At 40.1% G+C, this 27,090-nt stretch overlaps 1 protein-coding gene across 1 annotated transcript in view; it reads left to right on the top strand.

Annotated features, from left to right (window-relative positions):
• The window catches only part of LOC309566112 (solute carrier family 22 member 20-like), a gene marked incomplete at its 5' end in the record, with an annotated part of 102,029 nt that overhangs the window by 53,357 nt on the left and 21,582 nt on the right, over positions 1-27,090 (top strand). Inside the window, one exon of the mRNA XM_082271167.1 lies at positions 23,934-24,148. Within this exon, the coding sequence (XP_082127293.1) occupies positions 23,934-24,148 (215 nt within the window). The remainder of the gene's footprint in view (positions 1-23,933; positions 24,149-27,090) is intronic.

Raw genomic sequence — 27,090 nt, 5'->3', positions numbered from 1 at the left:
CAGCATTAACTATCATCTGTCATCATCTATGTATTTGTTTATTATTTATGTATACATATATTTCTTTCTCCTGTATCACAAGCATCCATACAAAACTTTTTGGGCCATTACCACCATCATGCTATCCTTGGTTGTTTTGCTATGTATAAGAATTCCGTGCAATTGGATGTGATTAAACTAATATGTTGGCTGCAGCCTACCCCAAAAATATAGATAAACTATATTTGAAAAGTAGAGATAGGATAGGGTATATAAATAAATATAATAACTTAAAAAACAGTGCAAACAATTCGTATAATAACAAGTGAATATTGCAGAGATAAAAAATCAAATAAAGTGACTCGTGCAATAAATAATATAGCCACAAGGTGGCAGTGCCAGTGTTGAAATTAAATAATAAAAGGATATCCAAGTGATGTTTCTCAATATACAAGTGTGTAGGTGAAAAAGATTTGTGCTGAGTAGTATATATTAATCACTAGAGGTAATATTTTAGAAAATGACCCCAATATACTGTGAATGTGGATATCACAAAGATATATAATCTGGAGAAAATATGAAAATATAGATAACTATGGTGAAAAGTGCCACATGAGTAAAAAATCTCATAAAATTCCAAGGTGTAAATAATTAGTGAAATAAATATATAAATAAATATAGTATTAGAATTATGCCAAAGGGTTAATATAGTCCGTAATAAACATCTGGTGATAGAAAGTCCACAAAATATGATCAATAGGTTGATCTTCCAGAAGGTGCAATAATAGTGAATATTAAGGTGCCAAAATAAATTTCCATATGGAAGGAGTGAGTCCCAGTGATGGATTCGGGATGTGGGTGCCAGGTGAGGACAATCCGTGCTCCCTCTCTATATAGCCCGCACTCACCAGAGAGCGGAACCCCTACAGGGGTAACCAGCGTTGAGTGTATGGGGTAAAACCCTTGGTGGCTCTCGATAAGGTCCCTCCAATCCTCCTGGGTAAATCTCACTTCCTCCCTCTATGGTTAAAGCAAGCGGTTGCTATATAGGGTATCGATAAGGCAGTTCTCCAAAGTGTTGAAGACGGTATCCAGGATGTATAGATAAAAAACACTAATATAGTGATGTACCGTTTAAAGATTCCATTTATTGTAAAAATTACAGGTAGTACTCACATTTAAAATCAAAGTGCAGCATCCGTAAGCGTGTAGGGACCGCAAACCCCTCGTATAGCGGTGTTTGCGGTGTTTCCGGGACGCTGTGCGTTTCACCGACCGGATGTGCGTCTCACAGGGCGGAACTGACGTGCCTACGCTCTACGCGTTTCGTCATCAAAATGACGTCATCAGGAGCCGCGTGAGGCTACGTGAGTTCCGCAGATCTAAATACTAACAGGTTGCTCGGCAACCGGAACTAGTATCCAATCAGGATTTTGTTGCTACTGCGTCATCAGTTACCAGGTAGAACTTGTGTATGTAAATCTACGGGATGAAATAAAGGATATTGTGATCTTCCCATTTAGTTTTTCTTTACCAATGGGCATACTTCATGGGTTAGAATCACCCGTTGCTAGGTAGAATTCTCATATGAAAGTTAGTTGACCACGGGTGTAATTATAATGTAGATCGGTAATGAATCACATTAAGCACTCCGAGGACTTATATATTGGTAAAGAAAGCCTCGGGAATATATATATATATCTTTAATTATGTGAACAATTTAAGAAGGAGAGGCAATTAGGCTATGCAATGTAAGTGTTGTACTCTAAAAGTGTCAGTGTGTTTTATTCATTTATAAATTAAAGGAATTTTAGGATGGAATACTGTTTAAGGGGTATTATACTTCAAACCAGAGATTATTTAATAATCTTATATGTATTTTGTTAGTCCCTATTAATTAGCATTAGAAAGCTAATGCGTATAAGAAACATCAATATGAGTTGAAATATATAAAAATATGAATAAATACCTGATAAATTAATATAGTATGTAAGCCCAGGGAAATTATTAATAAAACTTCTTGGATAAAAAATTAGTTTGGATAAAAAATACAATAAAATGTTATTAAAAAAGGATATAGGACTATACTTGGGAATGAATTAGTGTCACCAGTATATTAAATAGTAGAGTAATATATAGTCCTAATCATAAGGTTCCTGTGGACGAGCAACCCACTATATCACATATGTTTACATAGTTTGTATAATACAATAGACCAACATTTCAACAGTATAAAAATTATAAATAATAAATACAGTACCCTCATTATATTATCAGATATTAATGGTATTCACAAGGTGTACGTAAGGCCCATACCCACTGATATTCACAAGGTGTACATAAGGACCATACCCATTATTGGGAGTGCTGTTGAAAGGTAATCTATGAGGAAAGTATGGGGTTAAAATATATAACAAAAAATTAAAAAAGTATTTGTGGAAAGCAATTAGAAAGAAGCCATATATTAAAAACTTGAATGATGGTATATATGTAAAATGGTACAGACCATATTAATGCTTACTATGTGGAGTGTAATCAAATTCTCATGTTTAGAAAAGGTAGTTTCATGGGAGGTTTGTCTATGGCTAGAAGCAAGATATTTAACATAAAGAACTGTACAATAGATCTGGTAATCTATTTGAAAGCTATGGTATAGGGACTGTGTATTCTGGACTGAACTGTTAGTTTAAAAATTGTTAAAATTTATTAAAAATTAGAAATAAAACAATTCAAATCTATATCAAGATTGAGTCCTCCAGGCTGTAGCGATTCCAGCAAATATATCCACTTTGTCTCGTTTTGTGAAATTTTTCTGGTTTTGTTTTCACCTCTCCAGTTTTCCTTGATCACATCTATTCCATAGAATATTAACCCTTTAGGCTTCCTATTGTGTACGTCTCTGAAATGTCTGGAAAGACTATGTTTGGGGAATCCTCTTTTGATGTTTCCAATATGCTCCCTGATACGGACCATCAGGGGCCTAGTAGTTCTGCCTATGTATTGTAATTTGCAAGGGCACTCTATGATGTAAGTAACGTGGGTACTATGGCAGGTGATCAAGTTTTTTATTTGAAAAAAATCTCTTGTTGACGTTGGATTTGAATCTCGTAATCTTCTTCTGTTGTGCTGGATTGTTTCTACAGGCCAAACAGTTACGGCATCGGATAAATCCCTTCATATCTGGAAAAAGCTTTATTTCTTTTGGAGGATTCACAACATTGTGAACCAATCTATTTCTCAGAGTGGGTGCCTTGCGGTAAATGAATTTCGGTCTGTTTGGTAAAATTTTGGAGAAAATCCTGTCTGATTTTAAAATAGGCCAGTACTTTTTAAAAATCTTTTCCACTGACCTATATTGTTTGTTAAAACCAGTTATAAAAGCATATTCAAAATTTGTATCATTGTTTCGTGTTTTGGTCTTTAGTAGTTCGTCCCTTGACATATTTTTGATAGTATTTTTTGTTTTTTCCAATACCGCTCTATCATAACCCTTTTCGCTGAATTTTGTAGTGAGTTTTTCTGCTTGTGCTTCATAGTCTTCAATATTTTTACAGTTCCTTCTGATCCTCATATACTGTCCCTTCGGTATATTTTGTTTCCATTTTGGATGGTGACAGCTGGAGGTCGGGATATACCCATTCTTATCTGTGGGTTTAAAAAATGTTCTGGTCTCTTTTTTATCATCCTTTTTAAAAATCTGTAAATCCAGAAAATCTATTTGCTTCTTGTCATAATTGGCTGTAAATTTTATTCCATAAGGATTGTTATTAAGTTGTTTAATAAAACTTTCTAAAGTGTCTTGTGCTCCCTCCCATACCATAAATATATCGTCTATATAGCGACGATAGAACTGCAATTGTGGTATACTTTTTCCATAGATCATCTTCTCCTCAAGCATGTTCATGAAAATGTTAGCCACACTGGGGGCATATCGGGCCCCCATAGCCATGCCTTTAGTCTGTACGTAAAATATTTTGTTTTACCAAAAATAATTATTTTCCATTGCGAGTTGGAGGCCTTCTATAATATAATTGATCTGTGTCTGTTTCAGATCTGTTTCTTCTGATAGGGCTTTCCTGACGCTTTCCACTCCATCTTTTTGGTCTATACTAGTATATAATGAATTGGCGTCGATTGTTACCAGGAATTGTGTATCCTTTGTTGTAAGTTGCTGTAATTCTTTGATTAATTGGGTACTATCTTTAAGATATGATGCACCATTACTAACTAGCGGTTGGAGGAATGTATCAAGATATTCCCCGAGTCTGGAAAAAAGTGACTCGATCCCGCTAATTATTGGTCTCCCTGGTGGTTTGTTCAGTCTTTTATGAAGTTTGGGAAGATGGTATATAACAGGTGTTTTTGATGCTTTTGGTAGTAAGTAAATGGCTTCCTTTTCTGTTAATATTCCCAATTTCTTTCCTTTTTCTATATATGCATTTAGTTTCTTCCTATATTCCTTCTTTGGGTTTTTCGTTAGTTGTTTGTATGTGCTGGGGATGCTCAACAGATTCTTCATTTCATCTTCGTAATCCTGTTTTCTTAAAATAACGAGTCCCCCCCCCCTTTATCGGCTGGGCGTATCACCACATTCTTCTTTTTTTCAATTTCTGCTATGGTATCCCAAATCTTACTTTCTTTATTGTTATATGTCTTCAAATTCTTTATATCGTGTTCTACCATCTTTTTGAAAGCTTGCATGCACTCGTTGTTCGGGACTTTCGGATTAAAAATGGAACGGTTCCTCAATTTGGTGTGTTTAAAAACATTTATGTTGCTCGTAGTTCTCTGGTTTCCTTTCATGTTAAAAAACTTTTTTATATTCAAATTCCTTAAAAACCTTTGTACGTCAATATATGCTTCAAATTTGTCTAGGTTTTTATTGGGTGCATATTTGAGCCCTAAATCTAAAACTTTTAATTCTTCTGGTGTAAAAACAGTGTCACTAAGATTAAAAATGCCTTTGCCTAATATTCTCTCCTTCGTTTTCTTTCTCCCCCCACGTTTCCCTCTGGTCCGTTTCCTCCATCCCAGTGGTTGTTCCATGTATTGGGCCTCCCAATATTCTGTTGGAAGAAGTTGGGGTTCCTCCATCCTCTCTGTTGTGGTATTCCTTGATTGTGCATATTCCCTGTTGGTCTGTTGTAATCTATGGGTCTCGGGGGTCCTCTCCAATTCTGTCCTCGTGGTTGGTTGTACCAACCTCCTTGTCTGGGGGGTCTGCCTCTGTTCCCCCCCTGAAAAAAATTCCCTTGCTCATAAAAGCCATCATTTCTTCTAAAACCTCGAGGTGGATAAGGCCCTCTTTCCATGAATGGGGAAAATCTGTTTGAGGTGGAGATCTGGTATCTGGGGGATTCATACCTGGCACTGCCACCTTGTGGCTATATTATTTATTGCACGAGTCACTTTATTTGATTTTCTTATCTCTGCAATATTCACTTGTTATTATACGAATTGTTTGCACTGTTTTTTAAGTTATTATATTTATTTATATTTATTAGTGTCAAGTGTTTACCAATAATTATCTGTGACACATTTGAAACTTAAGGTTGGACACATTTGGTGTTTATAAGGACCAACATTTTTTCGCATTTATATCATTTACTGGCCCATTATATATTTTAATTATACTTAGATCTTTCTCCCACATATTTATTACCATAAACGGCAGCGCCAATATACCCTATCCTATCTCTACTTTTCAAATATAGTTTATCTATATTTTTGGGGTAGGCTGCAGCCAACATATTAGTTTAATCACATCCAATTGCACGGAATTCTTATACATATAATTTCTTGACACTAGTTTAGTGTTTTGTTCTGCTGCAATGGATATATTTAATTATATCGGTAATAGGGAGATTAAAATTGAAGAGGTATTCAACCAACAAAAAGCTACCAACAACCACGACCTCAACGGACTATTCAGACAATTAAGACACGACCTAGAAAAACAACTAAGAGTCTGGTGGGATATCTCCACCCTAGAGATGTATATTAAGGAAAGGATGGCCCCACGCAAATTGAGATGGGAGTTACATCCCAATGATGGCCTTTCTGACCCAGGCCTAATGGATGAATGGTTCCAACTGTTCAATAGATGTGAATCAGAATTACTGAAACAAATAATTGGGAGAAGGAAGTTCAAATTAAAGGAAGTGGAAACAAACATCACCAGGTTGAAAACCCTTCTCACACCATTTTCCACCCAAAATGAATATAAAGAAAAAGAGAAAGAATTATCTACAATCATAGCCAAATATGACAAAGATCTGCAAGCAAAAAAACAGAAAAAGTTCAATAGGGACATCCTAGACTATAAGAACAATAAAGTCTACAAATGGCAAACCTCCATAGTAGAAGAGAGTATGGAAGTAACAGAAAATACCATACCATTAATTGGATCCAGAGAAACCACACCTGATGAGGATGATGAAGAGGATGAATCTGAAGCACCTACCCCTAGGACACCGAGAGAATTCTCCTTTAGACCAATGAGGAACACAGACAACCGTGAAGAGGATACCCCGCGAGGAAGGGATAATTTTTTTTTAAAGGGAACCTACACCAAGAACACCTCGTGAAAATCAACCAAGAAGACCACCGATTCAAAGATATGAATCTCCAAGATTCCACATTCTCAGAGATATGAATCTCCAAGATACCAACACCCCCAGAGGTATGAATCCCCCAGATACCAGATCCCCACCTCAAACAGATTTTCCCCATTCATGGAAAGAGGGCCTTATCCACCTCGAGGTTTTAGAAGAAATGATGGCTTTTATGAGCAAGGGAATTTTTTTCAGGGGGGGAACAGAGGCAGACCCCCCAGACAAGGAGGTTGGTACAACCAACCACGAGGACAGAATTGGAGAGGACCCCCGAGACCCATAGATTACAACAGACCAACAGGGAATATGCACAATCAAGGAATACCACAACAGAGAGGATGGAGGAACCCCAACTTCTTCCAACACATAGAGAGGGATTCCCCTAAATGGGACTTTTTAGGCACAGAAGGATCTAGTATTATAATAATCAACGGTGATTTAGATGATAATGGTGATTTTTATTAAATGTGTATAAACAAAAAATTAAAAACATATACAAGCTATACCAAATGACACCAATGATCAACCAAATAGCAGAACTTTAACCCGACATGTTTCGAAGATAATAAACTTTCTCTTCTTCTTCAGGGGAAGCTCAAGTAAGTATTCTATTAACAGAAAAATATATAAATGAATATAATATACTAGATGTATAAAAAGCACATTTAAAGATATTGTGTTAACATTACTTACAGGGTTGACAGTGTCTAGACTTAAATAGCTTGTACAAGGGGTTAAAACCAAGGAAGCTGGGCTTGATCTGACTGGCGGTGTGGGCTGCTGATATGTATATGCAGCTTAGATGGTATGACAGGGTAAGCTGACCCGAGACCTCCACTATGGGCGTCTGAAGTCCAATAAAGTTAGGAAGCCAAACACGGTGCCATATCTTATCCCTTTTCATAAATGGTGTTAAAGCCAGACAGCTGGTAAAAAAAAAAAAAAAAAAAAAAAAAAAAAGGGATCACAAGAAAGGATTGGGTTTAGAGTTCTGATAATTCAATGTGTGGCAAGAGGAATGAGTATTAGAATTACTCAAACTTTAGATTGCCAAATAATATCGAAAATAGGTTAGAGAAAATTATTACTTGTACCTTAAAGGATGTGTAGATGGGCAGACCGATCCTCTCCAGCGAGCAGACAGCAGATACTGTGCTGCCCGAATGCTGGGAGGGGGTGTATAAGAGGCCATACTAATTAGGGAGAAGGAGGCATCAGCTGGCGTCCAGGACTGGGCTTCCTGGATCGCAAGCGCCGGGCCCGCCCCCACCCGACGTGTGCGCCGCATAGCGGCACAGCGCGGAGTGGGCGGGGCCGGCGTCTGCGTTCCACCGGCACGGCGTACGAAAACCGGAAGTTCAGAAGAACATCCGGTCTTCGTTGGTGCGCACACACCCAAAGGGGAGTGGAGCTGGAAAAGCACCAATGAGAGACATCGCCTGGAAGCGATGTGTCTCCACCGTGCCGGGACGCCCACAGGGGAGGATCCGGGAAACAGCTCGCAGATAAACGGCTGATGAGATACAAAGTAAAAAAGTTTAATCAGAGACATTTAATCAGCCAATATAGTTGGACATGTTGGTATATGTATATTATAGATGTATGTAACACCGCTAGAGATCAAGACCAGGCCAAGGTGTTGTAATGGAGACCACCTAAAGAACACAGATAGAAAAAGAGCATCAATAATACAAATTGGAAATATTCAAGTTGTACAGTACAAATGTGGACATTGACATCATGGAAATAAGAAAGCATGTGTTACATACATCTATAATATACATATACCAACATGTCCAACTATATTGGCTGATTAAATGTCTCTGATTAAACTTTTTTACTTTGTATCTCATCAGCCGTTTATCTGCGAGCTGTTTCCCGGATCCTCCCCTGTGGGCGTCCCGGCACGGTGGAGACACATCGCTTCCAGGCGATGTCTCTCATTGGTGCTTTTCCAGCTCCACTCCCCTTTGGGTGTGTGCGCACCAACGAAGACCGGATGTTCTTCTGAACTTCCGGTTTTCGTACGCCGTGCCGGTGGAACGCAGACGCCGGCCCCGCCCACTCCGCGCTGTGCCGCTATGCGGCGCACACGTCGGGTGGGGGCGGGCCCGGCGCTTGCGATCCAGGAAGCCCAGTCCTGGACGCCAGCTGATGCCTCCTTCTCCCTAATTAGTATGGCCTCTTATACACCCCCTCCCAGCATTCGGGCAGCACAGTATCTGCTGTCTGCTCGCTGGAGAGGATCGGTCTGCCCATCTACACATCCTTTAAGGTACAAGTAATAATTTTCTCTAACCTATTTTCGATATTATTTGGCAATCTAAAGTTTGAGTAATTCTAATACTCATTCCTCTTGCCACACATTGAATTATCAGAACTCTAAACCCAATCCTTTCTTGTGATCCCTTTTTTTTTTTTTTTTTACCAGCTGTCTGGCTTTAACACCATTTATGAAAAGGGATAAGATATGGCACCGTGTTTGGCTTCCTAACTTTATTGGACTTCAGACGCCCATAGTGGAGGTCTCGGGTCAGCTTACCCTGTCATACCATCTAAGCTGCATATACATATCAGCAGCCCACACCGCCAGTCAGATCAAGCCCAGCTTCCTTGGTTTTAACCCCTTGTACAAGCTATTTAAGTCTAGACACTGTCAACCCTATAAGTAATGTTAACACAATATCTTTAAATGTGCTTTTTATACATCTAGTATATTATATTCATTTATATATTTTTCTGTTAATAGAATACTTACTTGAGCTTCCCCTGAAGAAGAAGAGAAAGTTTATTATCTTCGAAACATGTCGGGTTAAAGTTCTGCTATTTGGTTGATCATTGGTGTCATTTGGTATAGCTTGTATATGTTTTTAATTTTTTGTTTATACACATTTAATAAAAATCACCATTATCATCTAAATCACCGTTGATTATTATAATACTAGATCCTTCTGTGCCTAAAAAGTCCCATTTAGGGGAATCCCTCTCTATGTACTGTCCATTAGGGATGTGGCACATTTGAACACTGGTCATACACATCCTTTCTTCAACTTCTTCCAACAGAATATTGGGAGGCCCAATACATGGAACAACCGCTGGGACGGAGGAAACGGACCAGAGGGAAACGTGGGGGGAGAAAGAAAACGAAGGAGAGAATATTAGGCAAAGGCATTTTTAATCTTAGTGACACTGTTTTTACACCAGAAGAATTAAAAGTTTTAGATTTAGGGCTCAAATATTCACCCAATAAAAACCTAGACAAATTTGAAGCATATATTGACGTACAAAGGTTTTTAAGGAAATTGAATATAAAAAAGTTTTTTAACATGAAAGGAAACCAGAGAACTACGAGCAACATAAATGTTTTTAAACACACCAAATTGAGGAACCGTTCCATTTTTAATCTGAAAGTCCCGAACAACGAGTGCATGCAAGCTTTCAAGAAGATGGTAGAACACGATATAAAGAATTTGAAGACATATAACAATAAAGAAAGTAAGATTTGGGATACCATAGCAGAAATTGAAAAAAAGAAGAATGTGGTGATACGCCCAGCCGATAAAGGGGGGGGGACTCGTTATTTTAAGAAAACAGGATTACGAAGATGAAATGAAGAATCTGTTGAGCATCCCCGGCACATACAAACAACTAACGAAAAACCCAAAGAAGGAATATAGGAAGAAACTAAATGCATATATAGAAAAAGGAAAGAAATTGGGAATATTAACAGAAAAGGAAGCCATTTACTTACTACCTAAAGCATCAAAAACACCTGTTATATACCATCTTCCCAAACTTCATAAAAGACTGAACAAACCACCAGGGAGACCAATAATTAGCGGGATCGAGTCACTTTTTTCCAGACTCGGGGAATATCTTGATACATTCCTCCAACCGCTAGTTAGTAATGGTGCATCATATCTTAAAGATAGTACCCAATTAATCAAAGAATTACAGCAACTTACAACAAAGGATACACAATTCCTGGTAACAATCGACGCCAATTCATTATATACTAGTATAGACCAAAAAGATGGAGTGGAAAGCGTCAGGAAAGCCCTATCAGAAGAAACAGATCTGAAACAGACACAGATCAATTATATTATAGAAGGCCTCCAACTCGCAATGGAAAATAATTATTTTTGGTACAACAAAATATTTTACGTACAGACTAAAGGCGTGGCTATGGGGGCCCGATAAGCCCCCAGTGTGGCTAACATTTTCATGAACATGCTTGAGGAGAAGATGATCTATGGAAAAAGTATACCACAATTGCAGTTCTATCGTCGCTATATAGACGATATATTTATGGTATGGGAGGGAGCACAAGACACTTTAGAAAGTTTTATTAAACAACTTAATAACAATCCTTATGGAATAAAATTTACAGCCAATTATGACAAGAAGCAAATAGATTTTCTGGATTTACAGATTTTTAAAAAGGATGATAAAATAGAGACCAGAACATTTTTTAAACCCACAGATAAGAATGGGTATATCCCGACCTCCAGCTGTCACCATCCAAAATGGAAACAAAATATACCGAAGGGACAGTATATGAGGATCAGAAGGAACTGTACAAATATTGAAGACTATGAAGCACAAGCAGAAAAACTCACTACAAAATTCAGCGAAAAGGGTTATGATAGAGCGGTATTGGAAAAAACGAAAAATACTATCAAAAATATGTCAAGGGACGAACTACTAGAGACCAAAACACGAAACAATGATACAAATTTTGAATACGCTTTTATAACTGGTTTTAACAAACAATATAGGTCAGTGGAAAAGATTTTTAAAAAGTACTGGCCTATTTTAAAATCAGACAGGATTTTCTCCAAAATTTTACCAAATAGACCGAAATTCATTTACCGCAAGGCACCCACTCTGAGAAATAGATTGGTTCACAATGTTGTGAATCCTCCAAAAGAAATAAAGCTTTTTCCAGATATGAAGGGATTTATCCGATGCCGTAACTGTTTGGCCTGTAGAAACAATCCAGCAAAACAGAAGAAGATTACGAGATTCAAATCCAACGTCAACAAGAGATTTTTTCAAATAAAAAACTTGATCACCTGCCATAGTACTCACGTTACTTACATCATAGAGTGCCCTTGCAAATTACAATACATAGGCAGAACTACTAGGCCCCTGATGGTCCGTATCAGGGAGCATATTGGAAACATCAAAAGAGGATTCCCCAAACATAGTCTTTCCAGACATTTCAGAGACGTACACAATAGGAAGCCTAAAGGGTTAATATTCTATGGAATAGATGTGATCAAGGAAAACTGGAGAGGTGAAAACAAAACCAGAAAAATTTCACAAAACGAGACAAAGTGGATATATTTGCTGGAATCGCTACAGCCTGGAGGACTCAATCTTGATATAGATTTGAATTGTTTTATTTCTAATTTTTAATAAATTTTAACAATTTTTAAACTAACAGTTCAGTCCCGAATACACAGTCCCTATACCATAGCTTTCAAATAGATTACCAGATCTATTGTACAGTTCTTTATGTTAAATATCTTGCTTCTAGCCATAGACAAACCTCCCATGAAACTACCTTTTCTAAACATGAGAATTTGATTACACTCCACATAGTAAGCATTAATATGGTCTGTACCATTTTACATATATACCATCATTCAAGTTTTTAATATATGGCTTCTTTCTAATTGCTTTCCACAAATACTTTTTTAATTTTTTGTTATATATTTTAACCCCATACTTTCCTCATAGATTACCTTTCAACAGCACTCCCAATAATGGGTATGGTCCTTATGTACACCTTGTGAATATCAGTGGGTATGGGCCTTACGTACACCTTGTGAATACCATTAATATCTGATAATATAATGAGGGTACTGTATTTATTATTTATAATTTTTATACTGTTGAAATGTTGGTCTATTGTATTATACAAACTATGTAAACATATGTGATATAGTGGGTTGCTCGTCCACAGGAACCTTATGATTAGGACTATATATTACTCTACTATTTAATATACTGGTGACACTAATTCATTCCCAAGTATAGTCCTATATCCTTTTTTAATAACATTTTATTGTATTTTTTATCCAAACTAATTTTTTATCCAAGAAGTTTTATTAATAATTTCCCTGGGCTTACATACTATATTAATTTATCAGGTATTTATTCATATTTTTATATATTTCAACTCATATTGATGTTTCTTATACGCATTAGCTTTCTAATGCTAATTAATAGGGACTAACAAAATACATATAAGATTATTAAATAATCTCTTGTTTGAAGTATAATACCCCTTAAACAGTATTCCATCCTAAAATTCCTTTAATTTATAAATGAATAAAACACACTGACACTTTTAGAGTACAACACTTACATTGCATAGCCTAATTGCCTCTCCTTCTTAAATTGTTCACATAATTAAAGATATATATATATATATTCCCGAGGCTTTCTTTACCAATATATAAGTCCTCGGAGTGCTTAATGTGATTCATTACCGATCTATATTATAATTACACCCGTGGTCAACTAACTTTCATATGAGAATTCTACCTAGCAACGGGTGATTCTAACCCATGAAGTATGCCCATTGGTAAAGAAAAACTAAATGGGAAGATCACAATATCCTTTATTTCATCCCGTAGATTTACATACACAAGTTCTACCTGGTAACTGATGACGCAGTAGCAACAAAATCCTGATTGGATACTAGTTCCGGTTGCCGAGCAACCTGTTAGTATTTAGATCTGCGGAACTCACGTAGCCTCACGCTGCTCCTGATGACGTCATTTTGATGACGAAACGCGTAGAGCGTAGGCACGTCAGTTCCGCCCTGCGAGACGCACATCCGGCCGGTGAAACGCACGGCGTCCCGGAAACACCGCAAACACCGCTATACGAGGGGTTTGCGGTCCCTACACGCTTACGGATGCTGCACTTTGATTTTAAATGTGAGTACTACCTGTAATTTTTACAATAAATGGAATCTTTAAACGGTACATCACTATATTAGTGTTTTTTATCTATACATCCTGGATACCGTCTTCAACACTTTGGAGAACTGCCTTATCGATACCCTATATAGCAACCGCTTGCTTTAACCATAGAGGGAGGAAGTGAGATTTACCCAGGAGGATTGGAGGGACCTTATCGAGAGCCACCAAGGGTTTTACCCCATACACTCAATGCTGGTTACCCCTGTAGGGGTTCCGCTCTCTGGTGAGTGCGGGCTATATAGAGAGGGAGCACGGATTGTCCTCACCTGGCACCCACATCCCGAATCCATCACTGGGACTCACTCCTTCTATATGAAAATTTATTTTGGCACCTTAATATTCACTATTATTGCACCTTCTGGAAGATCAACCTATTGATCATATTTTGTGGACTTTCTATCACCAGATGTTTATTACGGACTATATTAACCCTTTGGCATAATTCTAATACTATATTTATTTATATATTTATTTCACTAATTATTTACACCTTGGAATTTTATGAGATTTTTTACTCATGTGGCACTATTCACCATAGTTATCTATATTTTCATATTTTCTCCAGATTATATATCTTTGTCACCTGGATATCCACATTCACAGTATATTGGGGTCATTTTCTAAAATATTACCTCTAGTGATTAATATATACTACTCAGCACAAATCTTTTTCACCTACACCCTTGTATATTGAGAAACATCACTTGGATATCCTTTTATTATTTAATTTCAACACTGGCACTGCCACCTTGTGGCTATATTATTTATTGCACGAGTCACTTTATTTGATTTTTTTATCTCTGCAATATTCACTTGTTATTATACGAATTGTTTGCACTGTTTTTTAAGTTATTATATTTATTTATATTTATTAGTGTCAAGTGTTTACCAATAATTATCTGTGACACATTTGAAACTTAAGGTTGGACACATTTGGTGTTTATAAGGACCAACATTTTTTCGCATTTATATCATTTATTGGCCCATTATATATTTTAATTATACTTAGATCTTTCTCCCACATATTTATTACCATAAACGGCAGCGCCAATATACCCTATCCTATCTCTTGGTTGTTTTGCACTCAGTGCTACTGCCATATTATGAACATCATTTATTGCGTGCACCTGACCATTGGGACACGCACCCCAGTTTGTTTTCTCCTATACCTGTCCCTGACCTTTTGCCCCTCCCAGGGCGGGGTCGGGGTGGTGTGGGCGGTGGCCACTGGCTATATAACTTCATAGGAGTGCATTGTGGGTCAGTGGCGATTTTGTCCTCCTTCGAAAAGCGTAAGCCACATCAGGTTTTGAGGACGCCATCACGCTATCCAGCAGTAGAGAAGTGTCCTGGAAGTGAGCGGTGCCCATTTCCTATATGCTTGTTCATATGCTACGTTTGTGAGTATATTGTACGCTACCCATCTTTGATTTTAATAAACTTTTAAGTGGTAATGCACAAGGTCGGTGCGCCCTTCTCTTGTTGTTTTCTTGTAGTGCCTTTTGGATACCCTTGGTCCTGAGGGGGGCAGCAAGACCACTTCATTTGTGTCATAAAACCGCCTAGAAGATTCACCTTCCCGCATACCACTTGAGTGCAGGAGAGATATTGATGTTTGGTCAATGGCCAGATATGGTCATGTGGCTATATTTGGACAATAATGTCAGCCACTATCTCTCCCTCTTTGTTTACATGGGCAGGTTGTAACGGAACACGGCCCCCCCGGACCGGGTACCTCCGTTGAAAGATGCTCCTAGTGCTTCCCGAGGGGCTCCAAGCACTCCACCAGACACCGTAACCACTTCAGACCCCACAAACCGCAGCAGCTTGGTTAGGGTCTTGCAGCCTCCTACCCACCCTGGACCTCCGACAAGTCTCCAGGTTCCTATGGGTGAACCTCTCTTTTCCCAGAGAGTACAGCAGAACAAGCTCTTACACAAGCTCTTACAAGAGCTCAGTGATTCTCTAAGGGAGTATGGAAGACCATAGCAATCCCTTGCAGCAGATTCCCCCAATAAGAGACAGAACTCTAGATTGAGGTTGAAGGAACTCAGCACAACTTTATTGAACAAGACTTATATACAGTTTTCACCCACAAAGTTACCACCCAGATGGACCTTGTTGAAGACTGAACATAATATTCACTAATCCAATAGGAACAGAGTTTTACACTCTCATACAGTGTACAAAATATACAATGTGGGACAATCCCCCCTCCCCCTTAGCATCTAATCCACATTCCTATAAGTTTCTCTTAAGGCAGACAGACAGAACAAAGGTGAGCTCATTAGCACACTTAACAATAGGTGAATGGAAAAGCTGTCTCAGACCCTATTTTAGACAAAAGCACTTTAATGATTAGCAGACATGCTGTCTCTAATAGTTCCTGGACGCCCAAATTAGGAGATGCACTTCCTGTGCCTGACAGTCTAAAGAAATATGATAGATCTCCATATTTCCTGAGAGATATGGTTAATGCATATTATTGTCCCATTTGAAGGAGTCCAACCATATTCTCAGTGTTCATCACCACCCTCTTGGTCACCCTGCATCCATAACAGATGCAGGGTGACTTAAACATAAGAGAGCCCCATAAGGCTGGGCATGGTGCCCCCCAACCTCTCTAAAGGAATTTGCAGTCCACAACCCCCATGCCCAAAGTGACTCCTGTCACACAGGTATTTCCAGCCAGCAAATAAATATGGTCGGGTGATTTTACTGGTTGTTAAGGACATGGCAGGTCCTGACAGCCCCTTCTTTCTGTATAGCACTTGATAGTGGAAAAAGGAAACTGTCATATATATATATATATATATAGTAGCAATAGAAATAACTACTATATATAATGTTCAACGCCAACCAAATGGGCTACAAGTTCGATGCTTGGACAAGTGTCCAAAGAAGCAATCTGTATTCAGATCGAAGAACATATCAATTGTTACTGTTTCTTTTGCCTTAGCGCCGGTTCACATATATGCGAAGACAGACAAAGCATGTGATTCGGAACGCACTGCACTGCAAATCACATGGAATGTCTGTGCGATGTGAATTCAGCCATCCAGATTGTATGGCTGAATTTGCATCGCATTCGGACACAACTCGCACAGGACCCTTGTTTGGGTCTGCACCAGAATCGGATTGCATGGGTGTTCACACGCTTGTGATCTGATTCATGTCCGAACTGACAGTTCGCACTGAGATATGTGAACTGATCTGGGGGTGTTAACTTTGTATTGACACCCCCAGCAATTCGCATATGGCAGTGTGAACTTCTGCGAGCTGAATGCGATACGGAAACCCACAGTGGATTCGCAGGGTTCCCGCATCGCATATGTGTGAACCGGGACTTATTCCTTGAACAGACTTTTTTACCTGTGGAAAAAATTACAAAACTTAGAAGTAGCGGCCTAATGCAATTAGTGTCTGTCTGCTTAAAGGAAAAATAGAATGGTTTTATTTATAGGTTCATAGGTTTTAACCTGATATATATTTTTAGTGAAAACTTAATATAGGTGTAGGGCAAGCAGGTGACACATTTTGTAATGATTTTTTTTACAGACCCCAATGTGCTATTTCAGACCCTAATTTCTTAGAGAGACGCCAGGATCCCACATGCACTTCTTAGAGTAATTTTAGACCATGCACCCCTTTGAGTAACTTTTATGTTCATCTGGTCACTCAGTAACCCAGCATTGATTCCTGCTTTCAAATACTGGAAAATATTGTGACATTAAACGGACTTTGCAGTTTTTGGAATCATTTTTGGACTTTATAATATTCCCGTTATTGTCACATTTTTCACATTGGCACTCTATAAGCACTTAAAATATATATATTTATCCATTTTATTTATCACAGCACAATTTCCAAGCTGTAAACACTCCCTCTAGTGGCAGCAGAAAAACACCAAATCACACACTGGTTTAATATCGTTTACTATCAGTATTTAATTTATAATATGCACGGCACTTTTTGATATTAGTTTGTATAAATGTATTTATAGTTTTATGCTATTGCACTTATATCACCTGTCCATGATCACACATGATCTATTTATTTATTGATACCACACATCACAGCGGTGCATACTCATGCACATGAAGGATTAAAATATCAACATTGGAGAGGAGCGCCTACCCCAAACTCTCTGTTTTTCACATTTTAGATTTCCCATAGGAAATACAGGGCAGGCTGCAAACTCAATAAAAAGGTTTTCCCACATATAAAATTTGCAGTGTGCGGGATAATACTCTAAAAGAAACTCACCCCTGTTCTAGGTCTCCTTTTCAGGACCTGGACTTCTTCCCTTTATATCACACAGGATGGAGGCTGGACCTCAAGGGAAGATCCGCAAACACACATGCAAAGGCAGAAAAGGTATTAACCCCTTCACTCCCAACCTGGGCAGGTGAGGGCTAACTAAATACACATAGTAGGCAACCTGCCTACACATGGTACACCCATGACAAAGGATTCCCAGAACACAATGGGGTTGATTTACTTAAACTGGAGAGTGCAAATTCTGATACAGCTGTGCATAGTAACAAATTAACTTCTAGTTTTTTTTTGGTCACAGCTTCACCCTTTAGCTGCCAGGTCCGTATGGACCTGACGGCGGGGGGGGGGGGGGGGGTTCACACACAATCTGGTGGTTGCAGCGTCCAGGATTGTGTGTAAAACTGACAGGCAGACTTCTGCCTGTCAGGTGGATGTATGCAGGTGGCTGTGCTGCCACCCGATTGCCTCCACGCACCAATGTACTGACGCCCCCCATTTATTTCGAGCTCCGCTTGCCCATCTGCGGCCCCAGGGCCGACATGGTGGGTGCCGGTGGGTGCCGGAGGGTGGGGGGGAGGGAGAAGAGCGGACACACATCCAGGGCCGGCGCTCCCACTAGGCAAACTAGGCAGCCGCCTAGGGTGCACTGCTGCTTAGGGGACGAAGCCACAGCCACTGGTTTCCCTACTAGCCTGGCTGTCACCCTAGGGTGACCAGATGTCCACGGTGCACCGTGAACTGGAGCAGGGGGTTGCCATAGTTCCCCTAAAACTCACTTAAGTTTGTTTTTACTGAAATTTTGCATTTCCTAGACCGTTGCGGTAATATCAAGTGACATAAAGAATTGAAACTACCACAATTTTATTATCTAGGGCACAGGTGTCAAACACAAGGCCCGCGGGCCGAATGCGGCCCCCCCAGGCCATTTCACGTGGCCCTCGCACCTCTGCTGCAGCACCCCCCTTATCTCTGCCCCACCTTTTCTCTATAGTTGGCAGAAGAGAGGACAGAACTCCTTTGCCAGATTCTGCACTCCTATGTGCAGCTGCAGAAAGGCTCGTCTTTGCCCACCCCCCCCTTTTCAGCAGTCTGCAGCAGAGAGGAGGGCAGGAGGACTCCTACAGATCCTGCATCTCTCTGTGCAGCCACACCACCACCTTGCCTTTGCCCCTCCTGGTCTCAGCATTCAGCAGACTCTGGAAGCTGACTCCAGCCCTCCTCTGGTTCTCCTCCAGACCCTGCACTTCTTCCCAGATCCACCCGCATCTTCTTCCTGGCAGCAGCACAAGGTAAGGGTGTGCATTGTGATGTAAGGAAGGGTGGGTGACTCTTGACTTCTGATGGTGGGGGGGCTGGACATCTCATGTAAGGGTGTAAGGGGGCGTGGGGTGCTCTGGACATCTAATCATACAGATAAACCTGGCCCTTTGAGGGTAAGCATAATGCTGATGTGGCCCGTAATTAAATTGAGTTTGACACCCCTGATCTAGGGTGTCTGCTTTTAGAAACAGATACAGTTTAATGTTTTGGGGCTTTTATGTAATCTTCAGGCCTAAAATTATTTTTTTACCACTTCTGGACCGGAAGATTTTCCCCCTAAATGACCTGGCCATTTTTTGCGATTCGGCACTGCGTTACTTTAACAGAAAATTGCGCAGTCGTGCAACGCTGTACCTAAATAAAAGTAATGTTTTTTTTCCCACAAATAGAGCTTTCGTTTGGTGGTATTTGATCACCTGTACGATTTTTTTATTTTTTGCGTTATAAACAAAAAAAGAGCCACAATTCTGAAAAAAAAAATATATATATATATATATATATATTTCACTTTCTGCTATACAACATTCCCAAATAAAAAAGTAAAAATGTAATTTTTTCATCATTTTAGGCCAATTGGTATTCTGCTTCATATTTTTGGTAAAAAAAATCCCCATAAGCGTATTTTGATTGGTTTGCGCAAAAGTTATCACGTCTACAAACTAGGGGAAAGTTTTATGTCATTTTTATTTATTTTTTTTTTTTTTACTAGTAATGGCAGCGATCAGCGATTTTTAGCGGGACTGCGACATTGCGGTGGACAGATCTGACATTTTTGGGAGGACCAGTGAATTTACTACAGTAATCAGTGCTAAAAATATGTACTGTTACATATTAACCCAGGGGCGATCAAAGAGTTAAATGTATGCCTTGGGGGTGTTTTCTAACTGTGAGGGAGATTGGCTTGTGGAATCAACACAGAAACCTGTGTTCCTAAATAGGAGGAACACAGGCGCTCTGTATTGATACCAGAGAGAACAACGCCTGCTGTGTTTACAACAGTAGACCGCCATTCTCCCTCCACATGGAGCAATCGCAGGTGCCCGGCGACAATTGCAGCCACCGGCCCCGTGAATCAGCTTTCCCGCTGGCGAAAAAGGGGGCTTGTGTGTGCCCCCAGGATCGCTCCCGCGGATCGCTGTACAGATACGGCGATTCGCACAGCCGAGCCAGCCTATTGCAGTATATCTGCGCCAGGCGGTCGGCAAGCAGTTAAACGTGTGCACAAACGGCTCTCTGTCAAGGTTAATTGAGCAAGCTGAAGTTAGAAGCTGATTGGCTACCATGCACAGCTGCACCAGATTTTGCACTCTCCAGTTTTAATAAATCAACTGCAATGGGGTTGCTGAAAAGAGTACAGCAGATGTTGTTTGCATGTGTTTCTTTTTTTCTCTCTCTCTGATTGAATCTGCTGATGGAGCAGATCCAAAACCGCAGTATAGAGGGAGAGCTAAGGGAAGATTGAGTCATTGCATTGATAGATCCACATACCCTTTTAAAAAAATTTGGACTGAACTTCTAAGCTCTATAAATATTGGCTTATTTTAGCAAAAAGATTAGGAGATACGGGTAAACAAAAAAAGCCAAGAGCTCCACTTGCTGGTTGCATATGAAAATCATATTTACCTTAAAAAAGGAAAAAAACAATACTTTTTACATTTTTTAGTCCTGACATTAATAAAGGAGTAAATATATGAAAAATCACCATACACTGTCACTGTAATTTTTAAAGGGGATGTCTTGTTTTTAGTGAGTTAGATGACACATAGATGTGCATTGTATAAAAGAGTTAAGCCTAGTACCCACGCAACGAATTTCCGCTGACCGGTCGTCCATCTTTTGTCCAAGTTGTGTTTTGTTGGTTGGAATGTGCCTAGACTGCACACGAATTTTCCCGCCCGACAAAATTCTACTTCAGAAGTGATGTCATGTTGGTTTGCTTTCTTTGTGTTCTTTCTTCTCTGAGCATGCCCAGTCTTGCTCATAAGATTTTTCCCTGTCGAAATCTGTACTGACTGCACGAAAATGGGCCGTGTTTTGACGGTGGACAAAAATTTTATAGCCTGCACACCAGATTTTTTTCGGCCGAAAAGTCGGAGTCAGTTGTCGGAAGCATCATACTAACAAGCCGAAAATCGGCAGATCGGTCGTCGGACGAAAATTCCCAGCTGAATTTCGACTTGTGTGTACGGGCCTTTAGAAAGCACGGTAATGCACACTTGGTGGTCCTGTCCAAAAGTAAAAGGCTTCTGGATCTGTATTTATAATTTCATCTACTCACTTACTCAGGTAAATTTATATAAATCGCCACACAGCAAGCTCTTCTGAAAAATCCAGTTAATAGAACACCAAGATGGACAGGAAAACTTAGAGCCTTAATTTTTACTGCAGCCAAGTTAGCAATAGCCAGATCCTGGAGGACACCTAGAATCCCTTTTGACTTGGTAAAAAACAAGTTGTCATGGATCATGGTGAACAAACGCCTCTCAGCAATCTTATTAGATAAACAAGCTTTGTTTGAAAAAATTTGGGAACCCTGGATCAAATACTTGTCTGACCCCTTGTAAGCTGCCGGGGATCAGATGAATATAAATCATGGAGTGCATCTTCTTTCTCTTAGTAATCTCTCTTCTCTCTTTCTTTTCTTCTTTCTTTTCGTTTACTCCTTTTCCTCTACTCTCTCTGTAGAACCAGGGAGAGGGACATTGCTAAATCAATCTATTGCACTGAAAAAAACATTAAAGGGATGGCCGCAACCCCGGTTTAAGGGGCATAGACAGTGGTTAGTGGTACCGGATCGCTAATGCCTCGTTTCCACTGAGCGGAACGGTTCGGATCGGTTCGGTACGGTACGCTATTTTGGGTGTTTCCATTATGAAAGTGGCCCATACAACCGAACCAAACCGCACCATTCCTGGTCCTGCTTCAGATGTAGGGCCATAGGAAATGGTACGGTACGGTTAGGGCGGAGCTACTGGCGTCACACGATGGATTCCACTGATTGGCGGACAGGAAAACTTCAATGCTCACGTCAAATGAAAGAGCAAAACAAACACCTCATTTGGTGTAAACCCCGCATGGTCCCTGGTGGCCCGACTTGCTGTGTAAACGCTCACCTGAATAGACCGGACCATTCTAAACCTCCCAAACTCTACCGACCCGAACCGTTCCGCTCAGTGGAAACGAGGCATTAGATTCCACCAAAGTTGAGAAAGGAGACATTGGCCCTACAGCCACTTTATTGTGGCCCTCCCTCTCTCCTCCTTATCTAGTTTTTTTTTTTTTGGAAAAGCGATGGAGACAGCTACAGCTCGTGCCTCTTACATGTTACAGAAATGTTATTTGGTGCATCTTCCTCTCACTTGACATGGTTAGTCGAGTAAAGTGCAGTAATAGAAGTGCAGGCTAGATGATGGGAAAAAATACTCTTTCCAAAATGTTATTTGTGTAATTATGCAGCTCTATGCAATACTGTATAAGCTCTTTAATGTTTTCTGTCTTGAAAACCTCAATAAAAACCATTGAAACAGAAAGCACTGTAATACAGGAAGAAGAGCCTGGGTTTATCATCAGTAGCTATGGCTTCCCCATGCACATGCTCTGCTTCCTGCTTTTTATTGCTATAGAATAATTGCGATTTACTGCTTCTTCGTGTAATGCAAGACTATGACTTGGCTAACTGTGAAAACAAAACGCTCCTTATGTGGCTGATATGTCATCTCAACAGTTGCTGGAGGGAATTTGTGTTGGTTTTTCAGTAATTTAACTTCACTCTTCTTGCCAGGACTAAAAAATATATTTTATTTAATTCAGTAAGGTAAATATGAAATACTGTATTTCATATGCAGCCAGTAGGTTGAGATTTTGGCTCCTTTATTTACTATTCCTGGGTTTTCCCTATTTTTTTCCCGATATCGCCAGCGACAGGATCTCTATTGTCTGAGATGGAAGGACACCACACTCCTAACATCCCGTGTGTACGTTCAAGTGAAGAGTGACCTAGGCTCCTCCCATGCCATGCCTCTGATGCATTTCGCCCTGCCCAAGGGGCTTGGTCACAGAGGTCAGACTACATACTGGGCTTGGATGAGCACCACAAACACTAGCACCGACTCCATAGTCATACCTCTCAACTTTATGAGAAGGGAACAAGAGACACTAGGAAAAGTATGTAGGCAAAGGACACACCCCCTGCCTCGCCCCTTTAAAGGTGAATTAAAAAAAAAAATTAGTTAAGCCCATGAGTGCTTTTTTTACCACTACTATTCCTTTATACTGGCCTATGGAATGTAAAAATGTAGCAATTTAGAAATTGTATGAAAGGTTTAGTACTGGAAAACTTTTTGAAAACTTTTTGAAAGATTAATAGTGCATTTTATATACAACTATATAGATCAGACCAAAATGAGGGACAAATGAGGAGGAAAGAGGGACAGAGGGACTTTGTTCCCAATCAGGGACAATCCCTGGAAATCAGAGAGAGTTGGGAGCTATGCATAGTGGATCACCGTAGAGGATCGATCAGCACTTGGAGCGGCACTCAAAGTTTTGATGGGGTTCGCAGGATCTCTATTGTGCCATTGCCCTACAGCAGTTTTGTATTGAGTACACCAAAAGAACCAAAGATTGGTTGTGTTGAAAAGAGAGCATGTTACAATGGCCACTGTAACTAACTGAACAGGTTTTTTCCTATAAAATAATTTTTTTTTTTTTTTTACAGAAGTTGTTCATTTATTTCGTTTTACAGGTTCTCCACTAGTTTTGCATTTTATGGCCTTGGTATGGACCTGCAGGATTTTGGAATCAGCATTTTCCTGCTGCAGTTTGTTTTCGGGAGCATTGATTTACCAGCTAAACTGGGAGGAGCCATTCTGATGAGTTATATAGGGCGCAGAGTGACACAATCTGGGTCCCTGATTCTCGCAGGGGTTGCCTTGCTTTGTAATGCGTTTCTACCTCAAGGTCAGTTCATCTAACAGAAGATTGGGGGAGGTATTTAAAAACAAACATTTTTAGACATACAATGCTGCTATGTAAATAGATTTCCACTTTAGCAATCAAATTTTAGAACACCCAACTATATGTTTGTTATGTGTTACCTTTTATACTGCATGAAAAAGGGATTTAGGCTCTAAAAAATATATTTTACTTTAGGTTTTCTTTGTTTTTTTAGGAGAAGGCCTCATGGCTGACTGCAAGGATTTCTGAACAATGTTAGAATGAATATGTCTTATTTCATTACCATTCATTGCAGGAAGCCCAGCAGCTACTAAACCTTTAAAGGATAAGCTGAAAATAAAAAAAAAAAATCTTTTTTTTTTTGGAGCCTGTAAAGCATTGCACCAGCTATCAACAGATCGCTGGTGCCATGCAGGTTTCTTGTAGACCTGTCAGTGTATCTATGTGCCCATACATCCCGCACGGGCAAGCAGATACAATCTGACAGGAAGAATCAATGAATTACCACAGCGCTCCAAAGCGCCGTGATAATTCATTGAGAACTGCAAGCCAACATACGCAAAGGATGTTGGGACTTGTAGTTCATTCATACACAGTGCTCTGTGCAGAAATGATGTGGCCGTGTGGGTGGTGCCCGGCACAGGCTCACCGATTTCAAAAACTGACAGCAAGTACAGGGAACTTCTCTCCGTATTGCTGTCACTGGGAGGGAGGATTGGGCGGTGGCTGCAGCATTGGGAACATGTTACATATTGCACCCTAAAAACAGGTGGAATATGTAACTTGTTCCAAAGGTGAAGTTATCCTTTAACCTTTTGTTAGGATAGACAGGGTTCAAATCAAGTTTACAACTAATAATTAAGATTTGTAGCACAGTATAGTTAATTATGGCAAACACATCTCCCAAGCCCCCTCATAAAGAAAAAGAACTAGTACAATTTTACAGTGTAATGCTGGCCATAGACAAAGCAATGTTGGTTGCAGGAAAGAAAATTGTCCGATTCCCCCATCAACACTGACTGTGTTCCTTCCTTCCCAGGGAGCCATTGTGTTCTCCCGGGTGGGGAGGAAGCCGTCCCAGCTGGGAGAACACAGAGATTACTGCTAGCAGCTATACAAGCTGCTAGCAAGATTCGCATGCAAAATCCAACAGGCTGGTTGCACCCATTCTGCCTATACATGGTTCAAATCTCAGCCGATCCCTGCTGAACTGGCTAAAATTTGAGCTGTCTATGCCTGGCTTTAGAAATTCTACAAATGAGCATCTTAAAAAGGTAAGCTGTACTTTTTAAATATTTTTCTAAGTTATGTTATGTGAATGAGGACGTGTAACAAATATAAAGTAGGTGTTACCCAAATTTGACTGCAGTGGAAATACACTTTAAGCCTCCCTTTAGCTACCATCCATGTTGTTTAAAATGTATGAAGAACAAGAAATTCCCCCTGGGGTTGGGACTATGTAGGCAACCACACTTCCAAATTGTAAAAAAATATTGTTATTGGTTACATATAAAAAAGATCAATAGATCATAATATACAGAAGATTGCAAATAAGCAGGTGTAGTACAAGACGTACATGAGAATACACAGGTATGAAACCTGAAATCAATGGTAAAACCACATAAAATGCAAAATGGTATACGGTGTGAATCATCAATATTGTACAAGCATGTGGAAATCCTCCAACCCGATGCGTTTCAGGCAGGGGGTGCCTTTCTTCAGGGGTATATCAGTGGAGTGATTTGATTTTCAGATGGATGTGAAAGGCGGCAAGAAAGTCTCAAACAGTTAAAATCACAGAGGGCAGGTGAAGGTCTGCTGTGGATGATGGTGTCCACGCACAAGTGTTGCCCGAGAGGGGGCGGGCAGAGGCCGCAGTCTCCCCTGGGGTTTCAGCAAGGATCCCAAATGCCTAGAGCAGTGCGTTGTCCCTTGTAGGATATAATGTGAGGTCTGCGTGTGTATCCCTTAGCTTGCAAGGAATGCTGAAGTCAGGGGTCAATGAAGACAGGTATAGTACTGTCAGCATGGGATGTCTAAAGAGATCCGTTGATTGTTGTGTAAACCTCTATGAGGAATCTGGTGTCGTGCCTGGAGATGCTGGGACAGGTAGTGCCAAAGGTATACGAGCAGGATGTGTCCGAGAGGCCAGCAGAAGGGATGTCTTTGAATTCAGCCCTCTGTAGGGTGATAATTTTCATTTCCATCACTCGGTTCTCAGTGCTCCCTGAGCAGATAACTGGTGACTGTTAAGTCACCGGCTCTCTGCTCTGCCCCCCCCCCCCTGTGCTCAATGGAGCGCTGGGCTGTGGAGGGGACGGGAACGGCCAGCTCAGGTTCCCAGCGGCTTGCTGAGAGGCTGAGTAGTTGGGTGCCAATGCAGGCATATGGGCAAATCTTGATCTTTCCCGAGCCTGGACCATCTCTGTGACTTCAGCCGACAGCGGGCTTCAGTCTGTTATCTGCTGAAAATGGGTCACAAGAGTGTAGAACAATCTGCACTCCTGTGATCCACTGGAGAAGTACAGCCAAACTTCTTTGGCTGAACTTCTCCTTTAATGCTATGACCCATAAATAACATATCAAATCAAAATGGCACAGCTGAACAATAAAAATTATTTCTCTTACGTCCTCCGACAGTCGCCGCCTCTTCATATTCGTCACAATGGGGTAATTGACCTTTCTCCGTAGGAGTAGCTAGGCAACAGAATATGTCAATATTAAAGCTTTTAACATATCCCACCCCCAGGGGGTGGTCCCCTCAGTCAATACCCTCCTGCTTCCTGTTCCATACCTCAGTTTCATTGACTAGCTGTTAGGAGTTAGCTGGCTGTTTCTGTGCTGGGGCATTTTGTCTCAGCCTTTATCTTCTTTTTGATTTTATTTGAGTTTTTTTCTCTCTCTTTACTTAGCTGTTACTTTTGTCAGCATTAGTTAGTTCTTCT

Source organism: Pelophylax lessonae (assembly GCF_965119305.1).
Source record: "Pelophylax lessonae genome assembly, chromosome: 10".
Taxonomy (NCBI): domain Eukaryota; kingdom Metazoa; phylum Chordata; class Amphibia; order Anura; family Ranidae; genus Pelophylax; species Pelophylax lessonae.
Note: the sequence above shows the minus strand (reverse complement) of the source record. Positions and strands in the feature narration are given on the sequence as shown.